The sequence below is a fragment of the Peromyscus californicus genome, unplaced genomic scaffold (assembly GCF_007827085.1).
Source record: "Peromyscus californicus insignis strain IS unplaced genomic scaffold, ASM782708v3 Scaffold_3__1_contigs__length_106647218, whole genome shotgun sequence".
NCBI classification, from domain to species: domain Eukaryota; kingdom Metazoa; phylum Chordata; class Mammalia; order Rodentia; family Cricetidae; genus Peromyscus; species Peromyscus californicus.
Window position 1 is genome coordinate 50203564 of NW_026294551.1, and position 25219 is coordinate 50228782.

The 25219-nt window shown below is 53.3% G+C and overlaps 1 protein-coding gene across 2 annotated transcripts in view; it reads left to right on the forward strand.

Annotated features, from left to right (window-relative positions):
• The window catches only part of Spns2 (SPNS lysolipid transporter 2, sphingosine-1-phosphate), a 38243-nt gene extending 13096 nt beyond the window's left edge, over positions 1 to 25147 (forward strand). Inside the window, exons 2-13 of one of the 2 annotated variants that reach the window (XR_008222208.1) lie at positions 1735 to 1800; positions 12437 to 12573; positions 17447 to 17598; positions 17801 to 17867; positions 19222 to 19364; positions 19643 to 19795; positions 19882 to 20071; positions 20209 to 20274; positions 22350 to 22448; positions 22531 to 22694; positions 23092 to 23252; positions 23683 to 25147. Coding sequence is in view for 1 of the 2 variants with exons in the window: in XM_052756212.1 (XP_052612172.1) it covers positions 1735 to 1800; positions 12437 to 12573; positions 17447 to 17598; positions 17801 to 17867; positions 19222 to 19364; positions 19643 to 19795; positions 19882 to 20071; positions 20209 to 20274; positions 22350 to 22448; positions 22531 to 22694; positions 23206 to 23248 (1280 nt within the window). In the remaining variant the exon portion in view is untranslated. The remainder of the gene's footprint in view (positions 1 to 1734; positions 1801 to 12436; positions 12574 to 17446; positions 17599 to 17800; positions 17868 to 19221; positions 19365 to 19642; positions 19796 to 19881; positions 20072 to 20208; positions 20275 to 22349; positions 22449 to 22530; positions 22695 to 23091; positions 23253 to 23682) is intronic. The other variant, XM_052756212.1, reaches the window with a different exon arrangement.
• Positions 25148 to 25219: the final 72 nt, after the last annotated feature.

The following is a 25219-nucleotide window of genomic DNA, read 5'->3' on the forward strand; positions in this document are numbered from 1 at the left end:
AAGCAGGCATTGGGTAGTTTGAGAGGTGGGGCTGTCATCCAGGAAGTGGGACAGGAGGGCAGGGTTGGCAGAGCTGTGGACCTGTTGTCTGTGACCTGAGGAAGGGCTTGTACACTGTGGAGTCACAGGTGACAGTAACTGAGAGAGAGAGAGGCCTGGCTCAGGAGAGGGAAGGGGCAAGGGCCTGCGAGGTGAGTGTGGACAGTTCCCCAAGGTTGAGCCCATTGGCATTGCCTCTTGGCCTCTGAGGCTGGTCAGAGCTTCTCTGGTCCCACATAGTGACTGTGTCCATCTGCAGGCCTAGCTCCTACTATCCAGCTTTGTGGCAGGGGCATTGCCCCATTAGACCTTGGTTATTAAGTCATTAGCTAGGCCTCACACTGCCTCTTCATTAGCGTAATTATGGAGAATCCACTCAGGGAATTAGAGAGGAAGATGCTTTCTCCCGACTGTCAGGCTGCCAGCTACCAGTCAGGCCTGGCCCTACAGCCGGCGAGATCCCTCAGCTTCCCAGAAGGACCTAAAGAGGGACAATGACATTTGGTGCCCCCGCTCCATCTGTCATAGTAGACCCAGACACAGTGCTCAGCAATCCCTGACTCCTCCTTCCATGTTGGTGACTTTGAGCTTATGGTTCAATCTCCTGTGCCTCAGTTTCCTCACCTGTCCAGTGGGATAACAGTACGGTCTCACAGGGCTCTATGGGATTTCACACCCAGCAACACAAACAGCCAGTCACCAGTAATGCTGTTATTGTCAGAGAAAGCTCCACGGTCCCCAAGGGCCTCTGCTCCCCATGTGGGCAGCTCTCGAAGGCAGGGCGTCGTCTCTTCCTCTTCTCTCCCTAACCCTTTCTCTGTGGTAAAGGACTGTGGCCTGGTGGTCCTTCTGTCCACAGAGATAAGCCCAGTGGGGCCCTGGGCTAGGCTACTTCGGGTGCTAACTCTGGAGACTTGACTAAGAGCTACAGAAGTGATCTGGGGTCTGTAGCCCTAACGCAGTTGTGGCTCTCTTTGTCGGCAGTGGATGATTTGTAGGTTTTCTTCAGCTTCTGTTGACAGTCAGAGCCCTAGTGGGGAGCAAAGGTGGTAGACTGGGGGGACAGGCATGGCCTCTGGGACCTGTTTCCCTGAGGCCGGCTTTCTGTGTCTGAGAACTGGAGTCCTGGTCATGAGGGCAGCTGGCATGAGGGGTGTGTGTGTGTGTGTGTGTGTGTGTGTGTGTGTGTGTGTGTGTGTGTGTGTGTGTCTGTGTCTGTGTGTGCTTGAGAGCCTGTGTGAATGTTGCCTTAAGCCACTTGGTCCATGTTTCTAGTCACTGGTTGTCTCCACAACTGGCTGTGGCTGCACTTTGCTCTTTAGCTGGGGACTTTGTGAAGGGCAGAGAACAGGACCCAGGACTATGGTTCAGGTCCTGCTCTCTCACTCAGGGTGGAGCACAGGCAAGGCAGAGGTCAGTCTTATGGAGTAACCACAGGAGAGCCTTGTTCTGCTTTTATACTTCAGGCTCCTGCCATGGCTGATGAGTGGATATCATGCCCAGGCTGAGCATGGAAAGTAGAGGAGGGGAGGCTGGCACCCCAATCTTCCCAGTGGTCTAGATAGCTTAGGCAAGGTGGAGGTCACAGCAGGGCAGGAATGTGGGAGATGGGCCAGACTGGTCTGAGACCGGGGCAGCTAATGGGAATACCCTTGCATTAGACTTTGCAGTAAGCACCCTCTGTCTCCCCTCCAGGTGTTCTTCTGGACATCCAGCAGCACTTTGGGGTCAAGGACCGGGGCGCTGGCTTGCTGCAGTCAGGTAAGGCCTATTCTTACCTCACTATCTGCCCAGGGGTAGCAGCTCTGCTCAGCCTTCATTCTCTTGGTCTCTTCTGTCCTCAAATCAGAACGAGGGTGGGCATTGCAGCAAAATTCCACTATTGCCTTCCACCATGGGCTCTGTCCTTCTAAGCCTCAGCTTCTTTTCTTGTAAAACAAAATACACGCACCTGTCCCAAGTGGGTGTAGAGACAACAAGAGCACAGGGTCTGAGCCAAAGCCCACCAAGGGGACCCTTCTTTGGGGTTCTAAGACGTCATCGGTACCCAGTGTCTTGGCCCACTTGGTAAAAAGGGAGCCAGTGATTTGGGTGATGCCAGCTGAGCCTCAGTTCCTGTTCCTGTCACTGCACCTCCCTCCATGCCTTCATTCTGATCCATTTATGAATCACCTCTTGAATAACAAGGGATGCTACCACCTGTCAGCTTCTGAGGGACTCTGAGGTCCTGGGTCCTGTCTAGGCTTGGCCTGAGGGTTCCTGCCTCTCCTTCCTAGGATCCCGGCCTCCCCATGGACCATCAGAGGCAGGACCTAAGGTCTTCTGGGCTGTGGCAAATACATCAGAGGCTATAGGGGAAGCCACTGTGCAGCTGCCCTAGCCTCTCAGTTTCCCATCTGGAGACAGAGACCATGTCTCCCTCTTCCTTGCCCTACCCTTCAGGGGCCTGTAGGATCTGTACTCTTGGCTCCCTGGCCTCCCTACTAGCTTTGGCTATACCACCATGACCTAAGCTGGCTCTTGAAGGTCTACTGGAGACTCAGTCCAGTATGAGATCCCAGGATGTCTGGTCTTGACTGGGCTCCAACCTTGTTGTATGACTCCAGCCTGTCTCTGGACCTGGAGTTCATCTGGCTGTGAACCCTAGGCAGGCTGGTGTGTGGGAGAGCTCTGGTTTTGCATTCCAGCCCATGAACCCTTCCCCAGCCTAGCTGTTCTAGGAGGGTGGGGGTGGAGGGAATCTGCCTTGGAACCTGCCTGACCTGTCTAGGTGGCATTCCATATGCACAATGGCCCCTAGAACTCCCAGAATGACACTGGCATGCCACGCAGTACCTGCCCAGGCCCCTCAGAGAGCACCCAGCTCCTTGTCCCTGAGCAAAGATCCTGGATAGGGTCTCTGGCTCAGAGAGAGATCTATTTACTGGCTGCAGGACTCCTTCTTAACAAGTGACACTTAACTAAGGAGGGGCAAGGCTGTGTGGTCTCATGTCCACATAGTGGTCAGGACTCTACTCCCACAGCTGTAGCCTCCACCAAGCCATGAGCCCAGGCCTTTCTTTCTGCTTCCTGGCCTCCCTGGCTGGGTTGCCCTGCTCTGTGCACAGTGATCACCCAGAGGAAGGGGTCCTGGCCAGCGGTAATATGGGAAGAGTGCACTGCACAGCTTTCCTAGACCCTGGCCCCTACCACATATGGTCCCTGAGTCCCCAGGAACCTGGATGAACCTTATCCCTCTGGTCCTAGCCTTGCTGGTGATCTGGAGGGAGGCTGTACCCCAGCTTCCTTCATCAACTATCCTGAGTGTGGTCAGTCCTACCTGGCCTCTCGGGGGTATGGAGGGGGTACCAGTCCCAGAGAATGTGGGAGGTCAGGCCCTGATTCCTTCAGCAGTGCCTTCCAGGTTGGATTCTCTCTTCATAAGAGGGCGCATGGTCCCTACTGATCTCCAGGGACCTGGCTGGAAGTGGACAGGTCCCCCACAAATATGGTCTCATTTGATTCTTCCAGAACCCTACGGGCTCCCTTTGCCAAGTTCTCTTGCTGGTGAAAGAGGTGGGCCAAGGGAGGGGAGCAACTTGCTGAGTGAGGACTTGTGGCAGAGGGACCCTGCCTTTGCATGCTGCTGCCCTCTTAGCTCTTGGAGTCTGAGTGTCTGGCATCCCAGTGTCCCCACAGATGAGAACTCCCAGCCTTCTCAGAGTCTCGTGAGTCCTTGCCCCATGGCCTTCTTCACCCTGCTGTTTATTGTGACGCGGCTGAGGATGGTTCCCTGCAGTGTCCTCACCCTGCTGGCCATTTCGGCTAAGAAGCTGGGCAAGCTCAACCAGGATGTGACTCAGTGGGCACCAGAGCAAGGCACCTAATTGGCCTGTGCCCCGGGCACCTGTCTCTCCCCTGAGCCCGATAAGGTCAGAGCTGGTGGAGGGCGCCAGTTAAGTGTTGCTGCTTGCCTGGATCAAAGGGCCGGGGCTGAGAACAGCGCCAGCTTATTTGTGGGCTCCAGGGGCTTTGGGGCTGGGAGGATTGTGAGGAGATAGAGGGTTTGGTTTGGGCCTGCCCTTCCTGTTACCCCCTGGGAAGGGGTCCACTGTCAGCATCCCCTTGTACATTGCTGCTGGCTCAACTTGGCTTCCGTGGCAGCCCACAGTAGAACTCTAGCCACTGGGGGAGCCTCCAAAGCTCACACCGAAAGGGATAGCAGCTAATAAAGCTGTTGCTTGGCATGCCCTGGGCTGGGTGTTGTTCATGCTTAGACCCCTCTAGCAAGCAGAGTCCCCACCCTGTCAATGGTAGTAGAAAATGCCATTCAGTTACGACTCAGGTCCGGGGCTCAGTGTGGGAGCCTGGAGAGATGGCTGAGTGTGCGCCTAGCTGTGGCAGGTGGCGGGTGGGAAAGGCCTCCCAGAAGAGGGAATATTTCAGCGGGGCTTTTTCATTCATGGGAAAGGACATCTGGTCAGTTTGTCAGTGGATGTCAGAGCCCTGTCTCTCTCTCCACCCCTGCTCCCACCCCCCACACACCTCGCTTTCCTAGCTGGGAGAAATATGCAGAGAAAACCCATTTAAATTACATAGCTGTACTTGAAAGCTAACAGGGAATTCCCAGGTGCCAGAAGCAAAGAGCTGCAGTCAAAAGCTGGACTGGGAGATGGAGCTGCGGCCATGTGCTTCAGAGCACCAGGGGCAGTTGTATGTGCTGGGCCCTTGGCAGTGTTTGTAACGACATTTTCACAAAATTTCAAACGTACACAAAAGCAGACTAGCACAACGTGCTTCCCCCATGTGCTAGTTCTGTGGCTTCCTGGGTGCGTTGCTGGTCATCTTCCAGCCTGGGGAAGGCTTTTTTACCTGAAGCTCAGGCCAGTGCTGGCTTGGGCTTCCAGGGTCACGAGGCTGACTCAGTTTTCCCCCAGAACTCAGGCAGGCTCCTGATCCCAAGCCTGTCTAGGCTGGCCGACGGCTCGGCTGGTCGTGTTCCCATTTCAGGCAGATGTTTCCTGCCTGCCTCTGACTTTCTGCAGAGAGCCTGCTGCCAGCCCTGGCACCCTCAAGCCTGCTGCTTACTCCTTTTTCCGTGGAAGCCATCTGTTTCCAGGGACCCCAGCAAAAGCAAATCCAAGTGACTCTTTAGGGAAGCCTTCATGATGTCGAGACGGCGTGGACACAGGTGACAGCTCTCCCTGAAGACAGATCCACATCCAAAACGAATAGTGCCTGATGATCTAGAGGACCCGGGTTCAATTCCCAGGCCGTCTGGTGTCTGATCACATGAGGATTTTAAAAAAAAAAAAAATGATTAGCGCTCACAGTAGGTCAGAGAATGTGATGAGTATGTGATGTAATGGTAGAGTGCTTGCCTCACAGGTTCAAGGCCTTAGGCTCCATCCCCGGCACCAGGAGAAAAAAAAAAGAAGCCACTCATCTTTGTGAGAGGCAGGCAGCTGGTCCTGGAAGAACCACAGAGAATAGCCTAGTTTTCAAAGGATTGTAAAAATAGGTATGATTAGCTAGGCATGGTAGCTCACACCTGACATCTCAAGCACGTAAGAGGCTGAGGCAAGGGGATTACTATGAGTTTAGGACTAGCCTGGGCTACAGAACAAATTCCAGGATAGTTTGAGCTAGAGTGAGACCCTGTCTCAAAAACAAAACAACAACAACAACAACAAAAAACAAACAACAAACCCCTAGGAATGCTTAGTTTTAAAGTTCAAAGGAAGTCATGATATATATAAAAAGAATAGCAAACGCCAGACAGTGGTGGCGCACGCCTTTAATCCCAGCACTCAGGAGGCAGAGCCAGGCGGATCTCTGTGAGTTCGAGGCCAGCCTGTTCTACAGAGTGAGTTCCAGGACAGCCAGGGCTGTTACACAGAGAAATCCTGTCTTGAAAAATAAAAAAATAAAATAAAAAATAGAATAGCACACAATGAAAAGAGAACAGGAAGATGTTTAAAATACCTGAAACTACTAGAAGTTAAAAAAAAATTTTGGTGTAAAATAAGGTGACAATTAGATACATTGATGAGTCTAGTTGAAGAGAAAATAAACGAATTAGAAAATAGATGTGAGGGAATCAGTGTCCATGCAACACAGGGAAGGGACAGTGGGTGTGATGGTTGTTTGTGATGTCACCTGGCCTTTGTGACCTGTAATTGGTCAGCTATAAGCTTCGGTATGGGGAGAATGGAGGAAGAGGAGGCAGAAGAATCGGCAGGACATTCCTGTGAAGGGCTTGAAGTCTGGGCTAAGGTTCCTGGCTTTGTCTTGAAGCAATAGGGAGAAGGCGTGAGAGCAGGGCAGTCCCTGAAGTTGTATGCACCAACGTGTTCACACTGTTGCCTGGTGCAGGAATGGATGGCAGAGGAGGCTGGAGGCTACTCAGGGCTTGAGTTTGTGGGGCCACAGGAAGTGCCAGGATGGGGTAGGGTTAGAGGAAGAGATGGCTCAGACTGAAACCAGACAGTGTCTTGCTCCTTTTCCATCTCGATCAGCCCAGCAACATGCTCTGCTTCAGCAGACTGAAGTTCCACAGGCAAAGCTGAGCAGCCCCACAGCCACCGTCCCAGGGCCTGCTGTCCAAAGGAGGCCCAAGAACCCACCCACCTGTGGCTGGAGAGGCCAGCGCAGGCGTTCTATCCAAAGTGGAGTATAAAGAGAGCAATGGTGGATTCTTCCTGCCTGAGGGCTGAATGTGGAGGGATCCCAGATGCCACCAGAGGAGCCATGTGTGCCCTGTGTCTACCCCATCCATCGGCTAGGGTGGCCTGGGTTGTGCCTGGATGGCAGAGGCTGCCCACATATGTCTGAGTCTCCTCCCTGCCCACAGGATGTGGAGGGTTGTGTGTCTTCTTGAAATAGCAGCCAGCTGGAATTTGGACTTGGGAAACATAGCCCTGGTTCAGCCAGGCCAGGCAGGGGCAGGAGGTAGACTCCACAGTCACAGTGCCTCCCCTGGCAACCACCTTGCCATCTCCTACTCTGATGCCACTTTCTCTGGTCAGGCAGGCCCCATGTATAGTGAGAGTGGCATCTCCTACCATGGATAGGGCTACAGCTGTGGTTGCCATCATGCAGATCCCCTGTGAGGCTTGCTCCCACCTTCTGGATGTTAGCTCATGAGCTCTGTGTCAGCCACAGGAAATAGATGACACCTCAGACATGTCATTCAGCCAGCCATCTGTCTTGTTTTTCTTTTGTGGTATAGGGGATCAAAGCCAGGACCTAGCACTTGCTAGGTGCACTTGCTCTGCCACTGAGCTCTGTCCTAAGCACTTTTCATTTTACTTTGAAACAAAGTCTTGCTATGTATCCCAGACTGGCCTGGAACCTGCTATGTACCTCAAATTGGTCTCAAGCATGCAATCCTCCTGCTTCAGTCTCGTGAGTGCTAGGGTTACCTGCATCATCCATGATGCCTGGCACCCCCTCCCAGGCTGCCTTCCATTTTTCCTGATGGCCTTGAGCCAGCTCTGTGAAGGTGAGAGTGAGGCTTGGCGCCTGAGTTCCAATAGATACTGAGCTAGACTCCTCCCATCAGCAGTAGCCCGGGTACCCTGCCCCCTCTGCCTGGCTCCTTGCCCTACAGCTCCATTGTCCCAGACCTGTGGGCTCAGCAAGCGTGAGCTGAGTGAGGTCTTCCCCACACCCTGGCCACAGGATGTCCTCGTGTCTGCGGGAACTGCCGGGAAAGCCACTCTGCCTATATGGAGGTTGGGGGCGGGGCAGCCAGTCTGGCCTGAAAGCTCTCCTCCCCCAAAGACCATGGGGCAGGAGTGGAAGGCACCGGAAGCTTCTAGCTGTTGCTGGTCTTTATTCCAACAGAGCAGCCTGATGGCTTTGTAAGCCTCTCAGTGCCCATTGTTCCCAAGGGACATAGTTCACTGTCCAGGCCTTGGCCTGGGCTCTTTCTCCCATCCCTATCCTGACAGTGTGCAAGGCCTGCCGCTGGCCAGTGATGCCCCTGAGGGCTAGGAGGAGTCTGAGGGATGAGGCTGCAAAGATGACCCGACACATTCCTGACCCTGGATTCCTTTGTTCCTGCGGGGAAGGCACTGAGGTCCCAGCTAGACTTGCTATGTCTTTCAGGGTGTGTTCCTCTATCTCTTAGGGCCTCAGTGGCCCCAGCAGTTATGTGGGTACAGAAAAGTAGGGCTCAAGTTTTTTGATGGAGTGGAGGAGTTTGGGGGAGTGGCAGGCTGGACTGGCAGGTGGGAACAGGTGCACTGCTTACAGAAGCCTACCAGCCCTGGTGTTCCTGCCTACTGCATGAGCAAAAAGTCAGGGTGGGAGAGCCAGAAGGCTGGCCTGTTGAAGACAGTTCGATGTGATCAAGGCCTGGGTGCCTGCTTCAGGTTCCTTCAGTCATCCAGTGGGAGCGTTTCCAAGCATTCCTCCTCACAGAGGTAGGATGGGGTCATGCTATGGCTCAGAATGCAAGCCCAGTCCTGGTGTCTAGGGACCTGTCTCCCTCCATGCCCTTCTCAGACTGCAGCCTGACCCATCTCCTGCTGTCCCAGTACACCCTGAACATTCTCTGACCTCAGGGTCATCTGTGGGGACCATCTTCTTCCTAGTCCAGCAGTAAGTGATGTGATTTAGAGCAAGGGCTTTAAAGACGGGTAAACTGAGATTTAATTCTGGCTCAGCCACACACTTGCCATGTGACATCACTTCTTTCAGCCGGGTTGTCTCCTCTGTAAGATGAAGTTATGGCAATAATTTGACTGAGATAATGAATGTATATGCCAAGAGTATGTCCAGGGCCTGGCCTGTAATAAGTGATCTATCATTGACAACTGCAGATGTTATTAACAATAAGCATCATACTTCATTAACCATCACACAATATGATTAGAAGACTTGAAATTTACATAATAGATAAAGTTTATATATATATATATAGACGTATATATGTGATACACACATGTAAAGTGTTTTATATATATACATATACGTATATGTATAAAGTGTTATCCTCATGGTGAACTCCTAGGCATGTTTTATTACCTGCTTTGACGTCACCAGGATTTGGTGCTCCCTACTGATTCCCAGGCTTTAAATACATTGAGCTGTGCATCTCCTACTCTGATTTTCTCTGCCCACTCCCCACCCAGCTCAGACAGGCATACAGAAGGCAGTTGTTCCTCTTCCCCTAAACACGTGTAAGCCCTTTGCGACTAAGCTTTTCCTTGTCCACATCCTGATCTGATCTTGGGCAGGTCTTGGGAGGCGGGGCTAACAAGAAAGCATTCTTTCTGTAGATGTAAGGAAATAATATTGGCCCTGGCTAATGTAAACAGAGCCTTGTTGACCCAGCCGGGCAGGGCGTGAAGCACCTTCCCCCGCACTGCCTCATCCAATACTCAAGCCACCCAGAGCAGCAGCTATTTTTATCTTCATTTTACAGATGAGGAAGTTGGCGTGGAGAGCTGGCTCAGACTGGCTCATGAGAGCCGATTGTTAAATTTTTAGGAATTGTGTGAGCTGCTTGTTAGATACAGCCATTGTTCAGAACTAAATTATATAAACTTACAACTGAGTGATTTGTATTAAAAGAAGCTGATAAATGCTCAGGAGTCATCACTTCCTAATTATTTTCCTACATCAGGCTATTATCAGTGTGCTTGAGGTAAACTCCTTTTAACTGAATGGTGGAAACGCCTGTGATTGGGAAGGTACTGAGTGCTGAGTTTCATGTCTCTTTGGTGGCTTGGCCCCAGCTAGGTGGGAGTGTTTATACTATGGAGATGCACAATCTCCAGGCATCATGGGGCCCCTCCTCTGACCCTTTTTAGAGAACCTGTTTTTACACATTTACCAACACACCAATGAAGCAGGGACACAGATGTGACCTGGCGAAGGGTCCTAGCTCAGATGATACAGAGCTGGGCTTGAACCCTGGACAGGATGTCTCTGAGGCCCATGGACTGATTCTGCTCAAAGCCTAAGTTACAGACCTGAGTTACCAGGTCGTCTGTCCTGTGTTTTCAAGTCCAGCAGAGAGAAGGATCCTTCATGTTCCTCTACACAGCCCACTTTGCCTTGCTCACGGCCCTCCTCTTTTCATTCCTCCTCCCTCTTAAATGCTGCCTTCCCAGGGGCTGCTAAGCCGTGCACACAGGAGCCCAGCAGGCAGAGGCCAGTGTTGTCTGGCCATCTGCCTGCTGGCAATGGGACTGCCTTCCATGAGACAGGCTGTGTGGTTGGCCTCTACTGGCCTCACCTGAGTCTCTTTATTTCACCTAGAGCGCCAAGCCCCTCCCACCACCACCAACAGTGGCATTCTCTCCAAGTCCCACATGACTCTATACCACACTCTTGTCCTGGCAGAACAAGACCAGGTCATTAGTTCTTTGCTCTGCACCCTCCTGACTTCCCCCATGGAGGAGCCCACTCCATCTGGCCTCTCAACCTTGTCCTTTTGCTGCAGACACTCTGGCCCCTTTCCTGCCCCTCAGACATGCTAAGTGCACTCCTGCCTGCTCCCCCAGTATTCCTGTAAATGTTTCCCTGCCTCTCACAGGCCTTTGCTGAGGCGAAACTTTCCAGACTCTAATCTCCTGTCCCTGCCCTGTGATCCTCCCTAGTATTCCTCACCCTCTTACACAGCTTATTATTACTGCTATTGTGTTATCTGTGTGTTTTTCTTCCTTAGACTGTAAGTCCTAAGCAGGCAGGACTCTGGTGTTCATTCACCCATGAATCCCAGACACCTAACATTAGTACATTGCAGATGCCCTCTCTTAGTTACTATTCTGTTGCTGTGGAGAGACCCAGGACCAAGGCAACATACAAAAGTGTGGTGGTTTGAATGAGGATGGCCCCGCAGGCTCATGGTTTCCAATTGACTGTTTAGGAAGGATTAGGAGGTGTGGCCTTGGAGGAGGTGTGTCATGGGGGTGGGCCTTGAGGTTTCAAAAGCCTACACCATCCCCGTGAGCTCCCTCTCTGCCTCCATCCTTTGGATAGGATGTCAGCTCTCAGTTACTGCTCCAGCGTCATGGCTGCCTGCCTGTTGCCACACTCCCCACGGTGAGGGTCATGGACTCACCCTCTAAACCTGTAAGGAAGTCCCCGTTTTCTTTTATAATTTGCCTTTGTCACAGTGTCTCTTCACAGCAATAGGGCAGTAACTAAGACGTGTCCCTCCCCCTACTTTCTGAATGAATAAATGAATATTCACGCATGCATGAGTGAATAAATGAATGGTGGGGTTTCCAGTGTTCAGGATAGTCTCTGCAGCTGGCTGGGGGTGAAGGCAGCTGAGTGACCTGGCGGATGGTAAGACCAGGAGTTCCAGACTCAAGTGTGCCCTGATTTGCTGAATGACCTTAGGTATCAGATCCCCTACCCTCCCTGAATCTCTCTTTCTCTTAAGTACTTGTAAAAGTTTTATTTTTTATTTTTTTATTTTATGTGTGTGAAGGTTTCTCTACATGTGCAAGCACTACATGAGTGCTTAGTGGTTACAGAGGTCAGAAGAGGGCATCAGGTCCTCTGGAAGTAGAGTTACAGATGATTGTGAGCCACCGTGTGGGTGCTGGGAACTGAACCTGAGTCTTCTGCAAGAGCAAAAATTGCTCTTAACCTCTGAGCCATTTCTCCGGCCCCTCTCTCGAGTATAATATAGAAAGTAATGCAGGCCAGGCATGGTGGTGCACATTTTTAATCCCAGCAGTCGGGAGGCAGAGGTAGGAAGAACTCTGTGAGTTTGAGGCCAGCCTGGTTTTCATGCTCCATGCCAGCCAGGACTACATAGTGAGAGCTTGTCTTAAAACAGTGTGGGCTGGGGATGTGGCTCAGTTGGTAGAGTGCTTGCCTAGCATGCATGAGGCCCTGGGTTTAATCCCCAGTAGCACATAAACTAGGTATGGTGGTGTGCACCTAATCCTAGAACATGGGAAATAGAGGGTGGTAGGATCTAAAGTTCAAAGTCATCCTTGGCTATGTAGCAAAGTTCTGGCCAGCGTGGGCTTTAGGAAACCTTATCTCAAAAAGTAAGCAAGCAAAACTAAATGGCAAAGCCTAAGGAACTCAGGCTCTGGGGCTAGGCGGACAAAGGTCCCATTTCTACCTGTGGAGCCTTTCCCTCTGAATCTTGACCTCATCTGTGAGGAAGGAAGCCTTGGGCTGGCACTCTGTGTGAGCCAGTATTCCAAGACTCACAGAACATGGAATAAACTGGAGGTGATAGAAGAGATGGAGCTCCATATCCCCTAATCCCGTGCACCCCTCCACCTTCCCCATCCCCTGCCTGCTCTGTGTGCCTGGCGCTGACGGTATCCTCCCAGGGCTGCTTCCTCCCTCTGGATCCAGGCTCAGCTGTGGCTCATTGCACTTGACCTTAGCCAGGACCCACACACCCTCCAGCTCTCCTCTCTTCTCTCCACAGTGTTCATCTGCAGCTTCATGGTGGCTGCCCCCATCTTCGGCTACCTGGGTGACCGATTCAATAGGAAGGTGATCCTCAGCTGTGGCATCTTCTTTTGGTCGGCCGTCACCTTCTCTAGCTCTTTCATCCCTCAGCAGGTGAGGTCCCCCATGGTTCTCCTGCTTACACTCCCCCCCCCCACACCCCGTGTCCGATGTATAGGTCCCTCGGGGAGTGCTGGTCTGTGCTCCTGTAGACGGAGGCCTGCTCCTGAGTGTCACCCCCAAGGCAAAGCCGTTGCAGCTTTCTTTGCATTCAGTTATAAACCAGCCCTGCAGACAGGGTCTCCTCTGTACTGACCTGGACCAAAAGACTTGCAGCCCTGCGTGCCAACCTGACTATCTGAGCAGCCTGGCAGGATGTCAGGAACAGAGAATAAGTCTGCCCTAGGTGTAAGGCTTCCAGTCCTGCCCCCACCCCAGACCCCACCCCAGTTCTCTTGCTGTGCAAACCTTTCTCTCTGACTCACTCTGTTTCTGGCTCAGTTTGCTCTTTGATGACCAGTCAACTCCTTGAATCCAAGTCCCAGGAAGGCAAGTGTCAATTCAACATCAAAGTGTTTTAAGAAATACCTGCCGGGAGGAGGTGGTGGCACACGCCTTTAATCCCAGCACTTGGGAGGCAGAGCCAGGTGGATCTCTGTGAGTTCGAGGCCAGCCTGGTCTATAGAGTGAGATCCAGGACAGGCACCAAAACTACACAGAGAAACCTGTCTCAAAAAAACAAACAAGCAAGCAAACAAACAAACAAAAAGGAAATACCCTTGACTTTCACAGTCCTGGGTTTGAATATTCCAACTTTGTTGCTCACTCAGCTTTGTGACCTGGAGAAATGTGCTTCACCTCTCTGAGCCTCAGTTTCCTCCTTGTTAAAGTGGGAATAATCCTATGCTGGCTGGTCCTCTGTGAGAAGCAACTGGGTTGATGAATGTCCAGCTGTGGAGCATGGCCAGTGTCCAGCAAATCGTCTTTTCTGTTCATTCTTCCCAAGAAGGCCTGTGTTGTCTCACGAGGGCAGTGAGCTTCTCATGGCTAGTAGTCAGCCACGTGATAGCATCTGTGGAGAGCAACGGAGGAAGAAGAACCAACATCTTCAAGAACTTTCTGTCTGTCCCTGTCAGATGTGACAGGAGCTTCAGGCTCACAGCCTTCAAGCTGTCCAAAGTGCTGAACACTGAAGAGGAACGGGCCCTTGTGGTCCATGGGTTCCAGGAAGGCTTCCTGGGGGAGGTGACACATGAATCTAGCAGACATGACTGAGAAACCATGACTTATGGTGAAGCTGGCACAGGCAGGGGGCCATACCGAAAGATGCAGAGATAGTGGATTGTGTTGAGAGAAAGGGTGTCATGGCTGGAAAGGAAGGCAGAGGCCAGGCCAAGGAAGGCCTTGAGTGCCAGGCCTGAGGCCCAGTCCTTCCTCCTGCTGCGTCACTGAGCCCTGGAACTCTGAAGGACGGGGAGGAGCCACATGCTCACTGGTAGACCAGACAGGTTTTCAGGAGCTCACTTTGCTTCAGGGAGGTGGATCAGGTCCAAGGCAATCCCAGGCCCAGTGCCGGGGTGGAGCCTGATGCTCACCCTAGAAACAAAGACCAAGCTAGGGGCCTTCACAGCCCTCTGTGCCTTGCCCTGCCCCTGGCTGGGCCCCTGGGGCCTCTTCTGAGATTGATGAATGAATGAGTCCAGGCCTTGATGCCTTCTGTGTTGGGGAGAAGAGATGAGCAGGGACAAAGAGAGAAACAGAGAGATCCCTTTCAGTTGCTTTGTAAACTCACGGTGATCACCGTTCAAGCCCCACAGGGGCTTTTGGGGGACATTGGCAATGTGATTTTAAAGTTAATTTGGCAGAGAGACTGCTCCAGACAGCCAAGAACAATGTGAAAGATAACAGTGAATGGGGTTCGCCCTATCAGTTGTCAAAACAATGGCCGTCCTGACTAAAGCAGCCAAGGGACAGACTAAGCAATGATTGAGCCATGAAGCAAGGCCCTAGGGAGTGGGGAGCCAGTGCTGGCTGAGGGCACATCTCTCACCAGTAGCTCCCGGGAAAAGGGTACTATGTCAACCACGGTGCAGAATAAACTACAGATGGGGAAGTGAAAAACCAAAGCAAGACTGAGAAACCTAAACTGTAAACCAACAAGAGAAAGACAGCAATGCTAGGAAAATAATGCAAAGCGTTGTGAAGGCATTCCAGAGCATGACCAATGGCCAGTGAATGGAGGAAGAGGTCCCTCGGCGGCCTCCAGAGGAATCAGAGAATTGCAAAACAAAGCAAGGCGACACCATTTCACACCCATAGATTGGCAACAATTAAAGAGGCTGACAATACCAAGTGTTAGTACAGCTGCGGGGAGCCCGAGATGCCTAGCTGTTGGTGGGAGTGTAAATTGGTGGAGCCTCTTTGGAGATTAGAATGTCAAGATACTGTAAATCCCTGCCATGTCCCAGCTTCTGTCTGGAGGGACACAGGCTAGAAAAAAAACCCAGCATGTGGACAAACAAATGTGAAGATCCCTCCTGACATCAGGGGAGCCTGGAAAGATGGCTCAGTGGTTAAGAGTACTTACTGATGCCGGGCGGTGGTGGCGCACGCCTTTAATCCCAGCACTCGGGAGGCAGAGGCAGGCGGATCTCTGTGAGTTCGAGGCCAGTCTGGTCTACAGAGAGAGATCCAGGAAAGGCGCAAAGCTACACAGACAAACCCTGTCTCGAAAAACCAAAAAAAAAAAAGAGTACTTACTGCTCTTCCAGAGGACCAAACTTCGATTCTCAGCTCCCATATAGGGTGGCTCTCAACCACCTATGACTCCAGTTCCAGGGGATCTAACTTCCCTCTTCTGGCCTCTGGTACTGCGCATACACACACACACACACACACACACACACACACACACACACACACACACACACAACCCTTCACAAACATACATGCATACACATAATTAAAAATAGATATTTAAAAAACAAAAGGAAAAAGAGAGGCTGAAAAATGGCTTGCTGCATAAGGGTGCTTGCCATGCAAGCATGAGGTTAGATCTCCAGCAACCTGTGTAAAAGCCAAGTGTGGTGGTGTGCTCCCATCACCCTGGGGCTAGGGGAATGGGCACAGCTGGCTTCTAGGAGCTCACTGTCTAGCTGAATTGGTGGGCGCCAGGTTCAGTGAGAGACCCTATTTCTAAGAATAAGATGGAGAGCAAGAATAGAGGAAGACACCCAGCATTAATTCCTGACCTCTCTTTGTACCTGCACACACTCACGCACAGACTTATTGTGTGTGCACACACAAAGAAAAGGAAAGGAAAGGAAAGGAAGGGAGGGAGGGAGAGAGGGAGGGAGGGAGGGAGGGAGGGAGGGAGGGAGGGAGGAAGGAAGGAAGGAAGGAAGGAAAGAAAGAAAGAAAGAAAGAAAGAAAGAAAGAAAGAAAGAAAGAAAGAAAGAAAGAAAGAAAGAAAGAAAGAAAACTACTCAAATGACCACCACTGGGCCTGCACAGACACTCAGGGTATATTTATGCTGAGTGGCTAGTAGAAGAATAAACTTGGTCAATGTCAGTCACCATGCATATATCAAAAAATAACAAAGCGCCGGGCAGTGGTGGCGCACGCCTTTAATCCCAGCACTTGGGAGGCAGAGGCAGGCGGATCTCTGTGAGTTCGAGGCCAGCCTGGACCAAGTGAGTTCCAGGAAAGGTGCAAAGCTACACAGAGAAACCCTGTCTCGAAAAAACCAAAAACAAAAAAAAAAAAACAAAAAAAACCCAAAGCATGTGGTGGAATAAAACGAGTAGAGCAGCCTCCTTTCTGTCCTTTGTTGCAAGCAGAGAGGACACTAAGTGTTGTTTCTTGGTACTTACGTGTGCAGCATAAGGCAGAGACAGCATTAATCTGGCAGGTGCGTGGGTGCGTGGGTGGGTGGGTGGGGACGGGGACACCTTAGCATGCTAGAGTGCTGAAGAAGTTTGATGTCTCTCTCCAAATGGTTTCAAACATGAAATAGAAGAGGATGCGTTTATACTTTGGGGCTGGAGTCGGCTTTCTTGAACCAGGCATGGAGGAAGAGTCAGGATTTGACAGCCTCAAATTAGACATCAGGAAGCCCATGAATAGTGAAATTGGGTAAACAAGGAGGAGAGAAAGAAGGCTGAGAACAGTAGTGACAAAAATGACAAGGAATCCAGCCCTGTGATGTAGAAAATGCTAATATAAATCTATACAAAAAAGACAAGACCACCCAATAGGAAAATGGGGAAAGGCTGTGGTCAGTTGGTCTGCAGCGAAAGAAATGCCAGGAACCAGGGAGAGTGAGACGGGGTCAGCAGCCCCTAGCACGGACAGCCAGGGGTCAGAGAGGTGGCAGGAGATGGCTGGGGAGAGACAACAGGGACGGCAGGGCATGTGGGCAAGGCTGGCCGGATGGGTGGTAAGGGTGGGGCAAGGAAACCATGGCCATGCTGGGTTCTCTGGCCCTGGGCAGCTGGGGGCCAGAGGAAGGCAGGTCCACATCAAAGGGGTCGGACCACTGGCAGCTGGCATGGCCACACCCTTCCCCCATCACTGGCCTTTGATGTGTGCATCAGAGAGGGGCTCAGAGTCCACTAGGCAACTGTGCCCACTCCCCACACACGCTAGGTCTTCAGTGCGGCCAGGTTTGGTCTAGCCTTCCTGCTTGGGGGAGGGCACAGAGAAAAGGTGACTGTTGGATCCTGAAGTGAGGCCAGAGATGCTAAGATAGCCCAAGCATATAGTCCCCCCAACCTGGGAATGATCAGTCCCAGTCAGATCCTTCATTTTGAGGGGTATCTCAGGGCCTTGTGTGGCCTGTGGCTGTGGTCACTGCTGAGGCTTGTCCTGGGCTCCATCCTCTTCCCCTGGCTTCTGGACTCTGCCAGGGCTAGGGTGTGTAATGGGATAGGGATGAGCAAGCCTGGGGATGGCCGGTCCCCCAGCCTTCTCTGTCCTCCTCCACAGTACTTCTGGCTGCTGGTCCTGTCCCGAGGGCTAGTAGGCATCGGTGAAGCCAGCTACTCCACCATAGCACCCACCATCATCGGCGACTTGTTTACCAAGAACACACGCACACTTATGCTGTCGGTCTTCTATTTTGCCATCCCACTGGGCAGGTAAGTGTGAAGCACCTCGGTTTGCGGGAAGAGCGCCAAGGCCCCCTTGAGCTCACCAACCCTGCTTTCAGCAGACACGGAGGCGGGCAGCTGTAGAGGACTCCTGGACCTGCTCTTCCACAGGCTGGCCGGGTGGGAGGCCAGCAAGAACTTCCCACTCAGCTCAGCTGCTCGTTCTGATGTGTGTCTGTCTTCTCTGCAGCGGCCTGGGCTACATCACAGGTTCCAGCGTGAAGCAGGCAGCTGGAGACTGGCATTGGGCCCTGCGGGTAAGGCCTAGGTCCCTCCTATTTAGGCTCCCCACTCCAGCCCTTGCCCCCAGAGAGCAGCTCAGCCCAGAGGCCAGGCTTTAACCTCCAGGCTTCCTCCCTCACTAGCCTGGGCTCTGAGGTCTTATCCCTGTAGATCAGTTCAGGCTGAGGTATCAGGGGAGTTAGACAGTCCTGTCACCCACAGGGCCTCAGTCCAGGATTGGAACCATACCCCCAGCCCCCGGGAGTGGAGAGGATGAGGATTCTCTCACCACATCAGGAAATTCCAGGTCCACAGCACAGCTTCCTGCTACCAGCTCTGGCTCTGTTCTAGGGCGAGGTTGGGACAGGACCTCTGTGTGGGGGCCCTTAGGGTTTGGAGCCACTTCCTGTTCTGTTGGAGGGTTGGGGCAAGTCACCAAGGCCCCAGGACAGTGCAATCAGAGGAAACAGAGATCCCCCGTCTCCCCGAGGACCGGAAGCTCAAGACAAAGTGTTTTTTCCTCAAAAGCAGGAAGGAAGCAGCCACCGTGGAATTTCATGATGGGGAGGAGGGTGAGCCGTAGGGTGGAGGGGTTGCATGTAGAAGAGATCCCCAGGCCACAACTCCCAGGCTTGGGGGAAGCAAGCTTCTCTTTTCTCCTGGGCTGGTGCTTGGTTCTGTGTAGAGAGAGGCCTAGAGCCTTGTGAATTCTGTTCTTAATGTGAGGCTGGACACAGGGAAGACCCAAAGCCCATATAGGGCCCTGTAAAGAACAGGCCACCTATCTGGCCGGTCCCTGCCTAATGTCCATGTTTGAGGGACACACCTTGGAACATTCCTAGCCCCAGGGGTTAGACAAGTTGGTATATGGCTCTCCACCCCTACAAATGAACTCTTGCACTCAAACACATCATTCCCTATGCTTTTCATCTACCTGTCTTTCTTTTATTATCCATCTACCCACTCAGCCACCCACCCACCCATTCACCTACTTGTCCATCCGTCCATGCATGAGTGCATCTATCTATCTATCTGCTTGTTTTCCCATCTATTCTTCATCTGTTGAGCCAGCTCTCCCTCACTTTCCTCCTTCCCCCTCCTCTCTTCCTCTCCCCCCACTTCTTGCCCCTGCTCACTGAAGTCTCTCAGTCTGCCTTGAACCTGTTTTCCTGCCCGGCCTTTGGTCTGGACTGTTCACTTTGAGCCCCTTAGCCCCTTCCCTGGCCTTATCCTCAGCAGCTTCGCTCAGCCTTTCTGGTACTCAGCTGGGCAAATATTAGCCTAGAAAAAGGACTTGGAGTCCAGATAAGGAACAGTTGCCCGGGCCCTCCTGTGCAGCCTAGACAGAGTCTATTTGGCATTCAAACTTCACGTTTCCTGTCCTACCAGGTGTCCCCTGTTCTGGGCATGATCACAGGAACACTCATCCTCATTCTGGTCCCAGCCACCAAGAGAGGCCATGCTGATCAGCTTGGGGGGCAGCTCAAAGCACGGACCTCATGGCTTCGAGACATGAAGGCTCTGATCCGAAAGTGAGTGCTACCATGCAGGGTGTGGTGGGAGGAGGCCTGGATGAGAGGCCCCAAGGGGCCCACCCACACTCACCTGCCATCTCTACAGCCTATGGGGCTGAATGACATTCTGGCCTGAGAGTTTATTGTCCCTGCATCCTGAGTCCTCACCTGGGCCTGTGAAAGAGCATTTCTATCTGGGGGAGGCAGCGGATAGCAGGCTGTGGGGGATAGGCTGACTCGCTGGCCCTGGTGTGAGGGCTGCGCCAACTCAGTGTCCCTCCCTGGATTCTTCCCAGCCGCAGTTACGTCTTTTCCTCCCTGGCCACATCTGCCGTGTCCTTCGCCACAGGGGCCCTGGGCATGTGGATTCCCCTCTATCTGCACCGTGCTCAAGTTGTACAAAAGACCGCAGAGACGTGCAACAGCCCGCCCTGCGGAGCCAAAGACAGGTAAAGCCTGGATGCCAAGGACTGGGTGCCTCCATCCCAGCCACGGTCTTGTTCAAATCACACTCGACTGCCCTTTTTCCCCACAGCCTCATCTTTGGGGCCATTACCTGCTTCACTGGCTTTCTGGGAGTGGTCACAGGTGCAGGAGCCACTCGTTGGTGCCGCCTGCGGACTCAGCGCGCTGACCCACTGGTGTGTGCTGTGGGCATGCTGGGATCTGCCATCTTCATCTGCCTCATCTTTGTGGCCGCCAAGACCAGCATTGTGGGCGCTTATGTGAGTCCTTGGGAGGTGGGGGGAGATGGGCTAGAGTTGCAATCTGACTTGCTGGACCCTCTATCCCCACGGGGGGGGGGGGGGGGTCGCGTGTCCCTGCCCTGTGCCCCTCATGGTTGCTTTCTTTTTATGAATAGATCTGCATCTTTGTTGGGGAGACACTACTGTTTTCTAACTGGGCCATCACTGCAGACATCCTCATGGTAAGCCAGGAAGTCCACAGTCACCTTCTGCGGACTGACCCAGGCTTAAGAATTTCACTGGGGTAACTTGGGAGGGTGGGTGCAGGGTAAGCATCGCTTGTTGGTGGGAGAGGCGAACCCAGAGGCAGGGAGGGGATCAGAGATACATGGGGGTCAGATCTGGGAAGGGTCTGGAAACAGGGTTGGGCAGGTAGATGTTGGGATACAGGGGCAGGATTGTCTCCGGTTTCCAGTTTGTGGCTAAGAGAGCAGGCAGATGTTGGGGTGCAGGGGCGGGGTTGTCTCCGGTTTCAGGTTTGTGACTAGGAGGCTGGTGGTACCAGGCTGGCACTGAGGTGGTGCTGCCTGCCAGCACTCCTCCCCCAGGAGTCGAGTGTCCTTGCATTCGGCTTTGCCAGCTCAGGCTGGGTCCCAGGCATGCCTGCCGAGTGCCTGCGGCTGGCTGGACAGACAGAGGCTGTCTTTACGGGACCAACAATGGCCTCCAGACCAGCAGGCGAGGGACAAAGGGCTGTCTGAGCGTCTGCTTGGGCTTGTGTTCCTGGGTGGGGACAGGAGAACAGGGGAGGGGCTGTGGGCCTGGTGACTTGTAGCTCTGAGTGAAGTGGGGGTGGGGGATGACTCCTGTGCTTGGTCCTCGAGGGACCTCCTGGTCAGGGTCAGAAGCCTGCAGAGGACTGGAGATGGAATGGCAGGAGGTGTAAGGCAGGGGAATAAATTGGATATTTATTAGCTTGGGAGCTTAGGCCAGAAGGCCAGAGTCTGGGGGCCTCTGTAGTCCCTCCATTTCGGGAAGCCCGCCTTGCTCCACCCTATGCTTTCTCAAATACCTGTGTCGCCCACCAGTGCCTCTGTTCTCTACCCACGCATGCGCTGTGTGGAAGTGTGGAGAGGACTCCGCTAAGTGCCTCAATAGGGGCTGGGCAAGAACAAGGGCAGGGACCGGTCACTACGTAACCGTAGCAAGACTGAATCAAGTGTCTTTGGTGTTGGGCAGCATGCCCTCCCCTGACAGCCCCCACCCCCAGCAGCCCCTGGGAGCTGTCTGGGTCCCAGGGAACTCATGTCCCAGTTTTACTAAGTGTCCCGGCTAAGTGACTAATTAGTGCTGGAAATGGGGCCACGCAATATCCTCAGATCCAGATCCCTCCCTGTCTCCTCCCCACCAGCAGGGTACTTTGAGGATGCTGGCTGCTCCCACTGTCCACAATGACAGGTGTCATGGACAGTGTGAGGAGCTGGAGCTCAGGGCAGGGGCCACCTGGTTCTGGTTGTCCTAGTCTCGCCCATCTGTCTTCAAGTGGGGCCAGGGCCTGTTCTGTCTAGTTCAGGACGACCTGAGGCCCAGTGGCTCTTAGACTCTGGTGTCAGGGTGCTAGAGGCTCTTTGGGGTAGGATGCTAGTTCATAGCCTCTCCACCTCAGCCAGCCTCAGCCTTGCTAAATCTTCATGGAAGGGAAGCAAGACAGGTGTTTAGCTTACAGAAAGGGAGGGCAGGAAGCCTAGACGCTAGAATCCTACGTCCAGAGTTGCACAACTCCACACGTGATCCCTCAGAAACGAGGGTTCTCTCCAGGAGCATAGCAAGTTGAGGTCAGCCTGGGTTAAGCAGCAAGGCCATATCTTTAAAAAAGAAAGAAAGAAAAAAAAAAGTGCCCCTGGACCTTTTAGCTCAGCTCCTCCATGCTCCAAGAGCTCTGGCCTTGAAAGACCTGTGCCAACTGGTACCGAAGTTGTGTTCCATGGAATGTGGTGGGGAGGGAGGTGCAGATTCCCATCACTAAGTCTGGGTTCTGCCAGAGCCACTGGGGTGATGGGGACTGAAGCTGTGTGTGGGTGCTTCAAGGCTCCAGAGAGGAGGGGCAGATGGGGAACAGAAGAGGCCCTGTGGAGCTGACAGAAGCAGCCATGCCTACATGGTGGGTAGGGAAGTACAGGGCTGGGTGGGAGGACTATCAGTATCCAGGACAGGAAGCGGAGGCTGTGGGACTTCAGAAGTGTCTTAGCCACAGGGATGAGCCTAGTACACAGCCTCGGCCGGCCCTTCTGGCACTGACCCTCCCTTCCTCCTGCAGTATGTGGTCATTCCCACCCGACGAGCCACGGCTGTGGCCTTGCAGAGCTTCACCTCCCATCTGCTGGGGGATGCTGGAAGCCCCTACCTCATTGGCTTTGTGAGTGGCTGAGGGTGGGGCTTGCCTGGGGGTGGGGCACAGAAGATAGCCCTGTCCTGATACCAGTACCCCATCCCCACAGATCTCGGACCTAATCCGCCAGAGCACCAAGGACTCCCCGCTCTGGGAGTTTCTGAGCCTGGGCTATGCCCTCATGCTGTGCCCTTTTGTTGTGGTCCTGGGTGGCATGTTCTTCCTTGCCACCGCTCTCTTCTTCCTCAGCGACCGTGCCAAGGCTGAACAGCAGTGAGTAGGGGTGGGGTGGGCACGCTGTGAAGCAGGGACTGGGACAGCTCTTTTCCACCAGGGTGGAGGAGACTGGGTTACTTTGTAGCCTTAGGGCTAGGTGACCTGCTGGAGGCCAGGACCAGCTCTATTAACACTTGGCTCTGAGTCTTCTCATGCCCCCAGCCAGCATATCATGGGCCGAGCCCATGGTAGCCCAGGCGGGCAGATGCCAGGCCTCTTTATGGGAGCTCTAGACACGAGTTTTTCTCTGGAGTTAACAGGGCTTTAGAGCGGGGAGCCCCATCCCCCCCTTCTCCTCCTCTCGTTTTCTGACTTCTCTCTCCTCTTTTCTCTATTCCTTCCTCTCTCCTCTCCCTACCCCCGGGCTTTCCCACCTCCCCCTGGGGCTGACGAGGTCCCTGCCCAGCGCCTCCGGTCTACCGGCCCCAGTGATGCGATGTGCCAGAGCCGTGCCTGGGCCCAGTCCCCGCTGATGTGCCACCCTGACCCCCGCCCGTCTCTCCCTCAGGGTGAACCAGCTGGTGATGCCGCCTGCATCCGTGAAAGTCTGAGGTGGTGAGTGCAGGCCAGGAAGCCCCTGTGGGAGGATTGGCCCGTGAAGGAACAGGGAACAAAACACCTTCAGAACGCTCTCCTTCCTGAGCAGATTCCCCATTGCCCTAGGTCTGCCCTCTTCCTTCTGATGTGTTGATACGGAATCTGTGGATTTGTGGGAGCTGGCTTCTTCCAGTAAATCAGTCCCCTCCCTTCCCTAGAAGGGCTGGGAGCATAGGTCAGCCCTGCAACTTGCCAGAAACCCTGCTGTCCTCCTAAATCCTCCTGGATGTGACAGGGTGCACCTCCCACCCTGACCTAGCCCTTGGAGGCTAAAGCTTCCCGTAAAACCAGGGTCACAGCCCCCAGTACCACAGCAGTGGTGAAAGCTAAGGAAGCCAGCTTTGGAACAATTCCCAAAGCTCCACCTCTGACCTGACCCCTCCCACAGGTGCAGCTGGGACAGCAATGATCTGCAATTTAGATTGGGAGAGGTCCTCCAGCATCCTGGACCTGCAGGACCGTCCCAAAGCTTCCCGTGTGACTCACAGCTGGGTACACACCCTCTTTGGCCCAGGACTGAGTGGCCCGATCTCCAAGAAGCTGCATCCTCAGTTACCATGGAGGACTGTGTGTGCTGGAGCCACTCAGTTGGACACAATTCCAGCCCTGGTTGGGGGCTGCAGGGCCCAAAGAGAAGTCAGCCTGCAGTGGGTATTTGGGGAAAGCCTGGCCGGCCCTTAGCTCATGTGATCTTGAGGGAGCCCCTATCCTCCCTAGACAATGGGGCCAAGGAACTGGAGCTTCCTCCATTGCGTGCCTTCCAAGGCGCCCTCCACAGCTTTGAAGAAACAAGTCCTAGGCTGTACACAGAAGACATGACCCAAGTCTCAGGACCTCAGTTCTGGTTCTGAGGTTCCCCAAAAGTTCTGGTGTACAGGGATCACTTGCCCATTCCTAGGCTCTAACCTTGGGGCCATCAAATTCAGCCTGACCCGTGGAGCTGGGTACCTGCTGTTGGGACAGTCACCCTGGAGGACACTGTCTCTGCTGTCTTCAGCCGTGTCTTTGCCCGGAGGTTTTCCCCAGGTGGGACCACCCCTTAGAGGACTGCAGCACTAGGGGTGTGCACCCTGGCAGCACCTGCACCAGGGGCTGAGACCTTGAGAAACCTACTTCTTCACCCCATCCCCCAACTCCTGCTGTGCCCCAGAAGCCATGCCCCCCTACAGGATGACCTTTTCAATGGAGTCAGGTTCAGATTTGGCTGCTGAAAGCTGTACCTAGCAGTCCACACTGCTTCTTGGCTTAGGGTATGGAACTGCTGGAGATTTCCCACCAGTGCCTGTATGTATCATACCCCAATTGACTCTTGGGGGGCCAGGCTTTCACCTCAGCCTTTGATCACCCTACCCCCCACTACCCCCCAACCCCTCACTCCCCTGCAGCCACCTTAGTCACCTCTGGACACTTATCCCCAGCTTCATACTCTTTGCACGTTGTGACCAAGGTGGCTCTGGTCCTGGGGTACTGTTGTAACCTACAGGAAACTTCCAGAACCAGCTTGGACAACAGTCCCCTGTGGCTGTCTTCCACTTGCTGGCTGTGGCTTCAGTGGTGTTAGTTAGTGGTACCCATCCCACCCAAGCTCTGGGGCACCCTGGGGGTTTGGATGTGGGTGGGCAGAGGGTGCTACCCCTTACGACCAGCCTTGCTCCCACCCTAACCCCAGCAGGGGCTCCAGCAATGTTTTCTTGTTGTACAAGAACCAGGTCCAAGTGTTGCCTCCTCTTCCTTCCGGAAGCTGAACCGCTCCTTTATTTTTTAGAGCTGCTGATTGTGAATCTCAGAGTCTTAAGAGAGAAGCCAAATATATATTCCTCTTGTAAATGAAGAAATAAACCTATTTAAATGTTTTGTGGCTCTCCATTGGAACAGCCCGGGAAGGGACAGGACTTGAGTACCTAAGCTGGGAACCTTGGCCACAT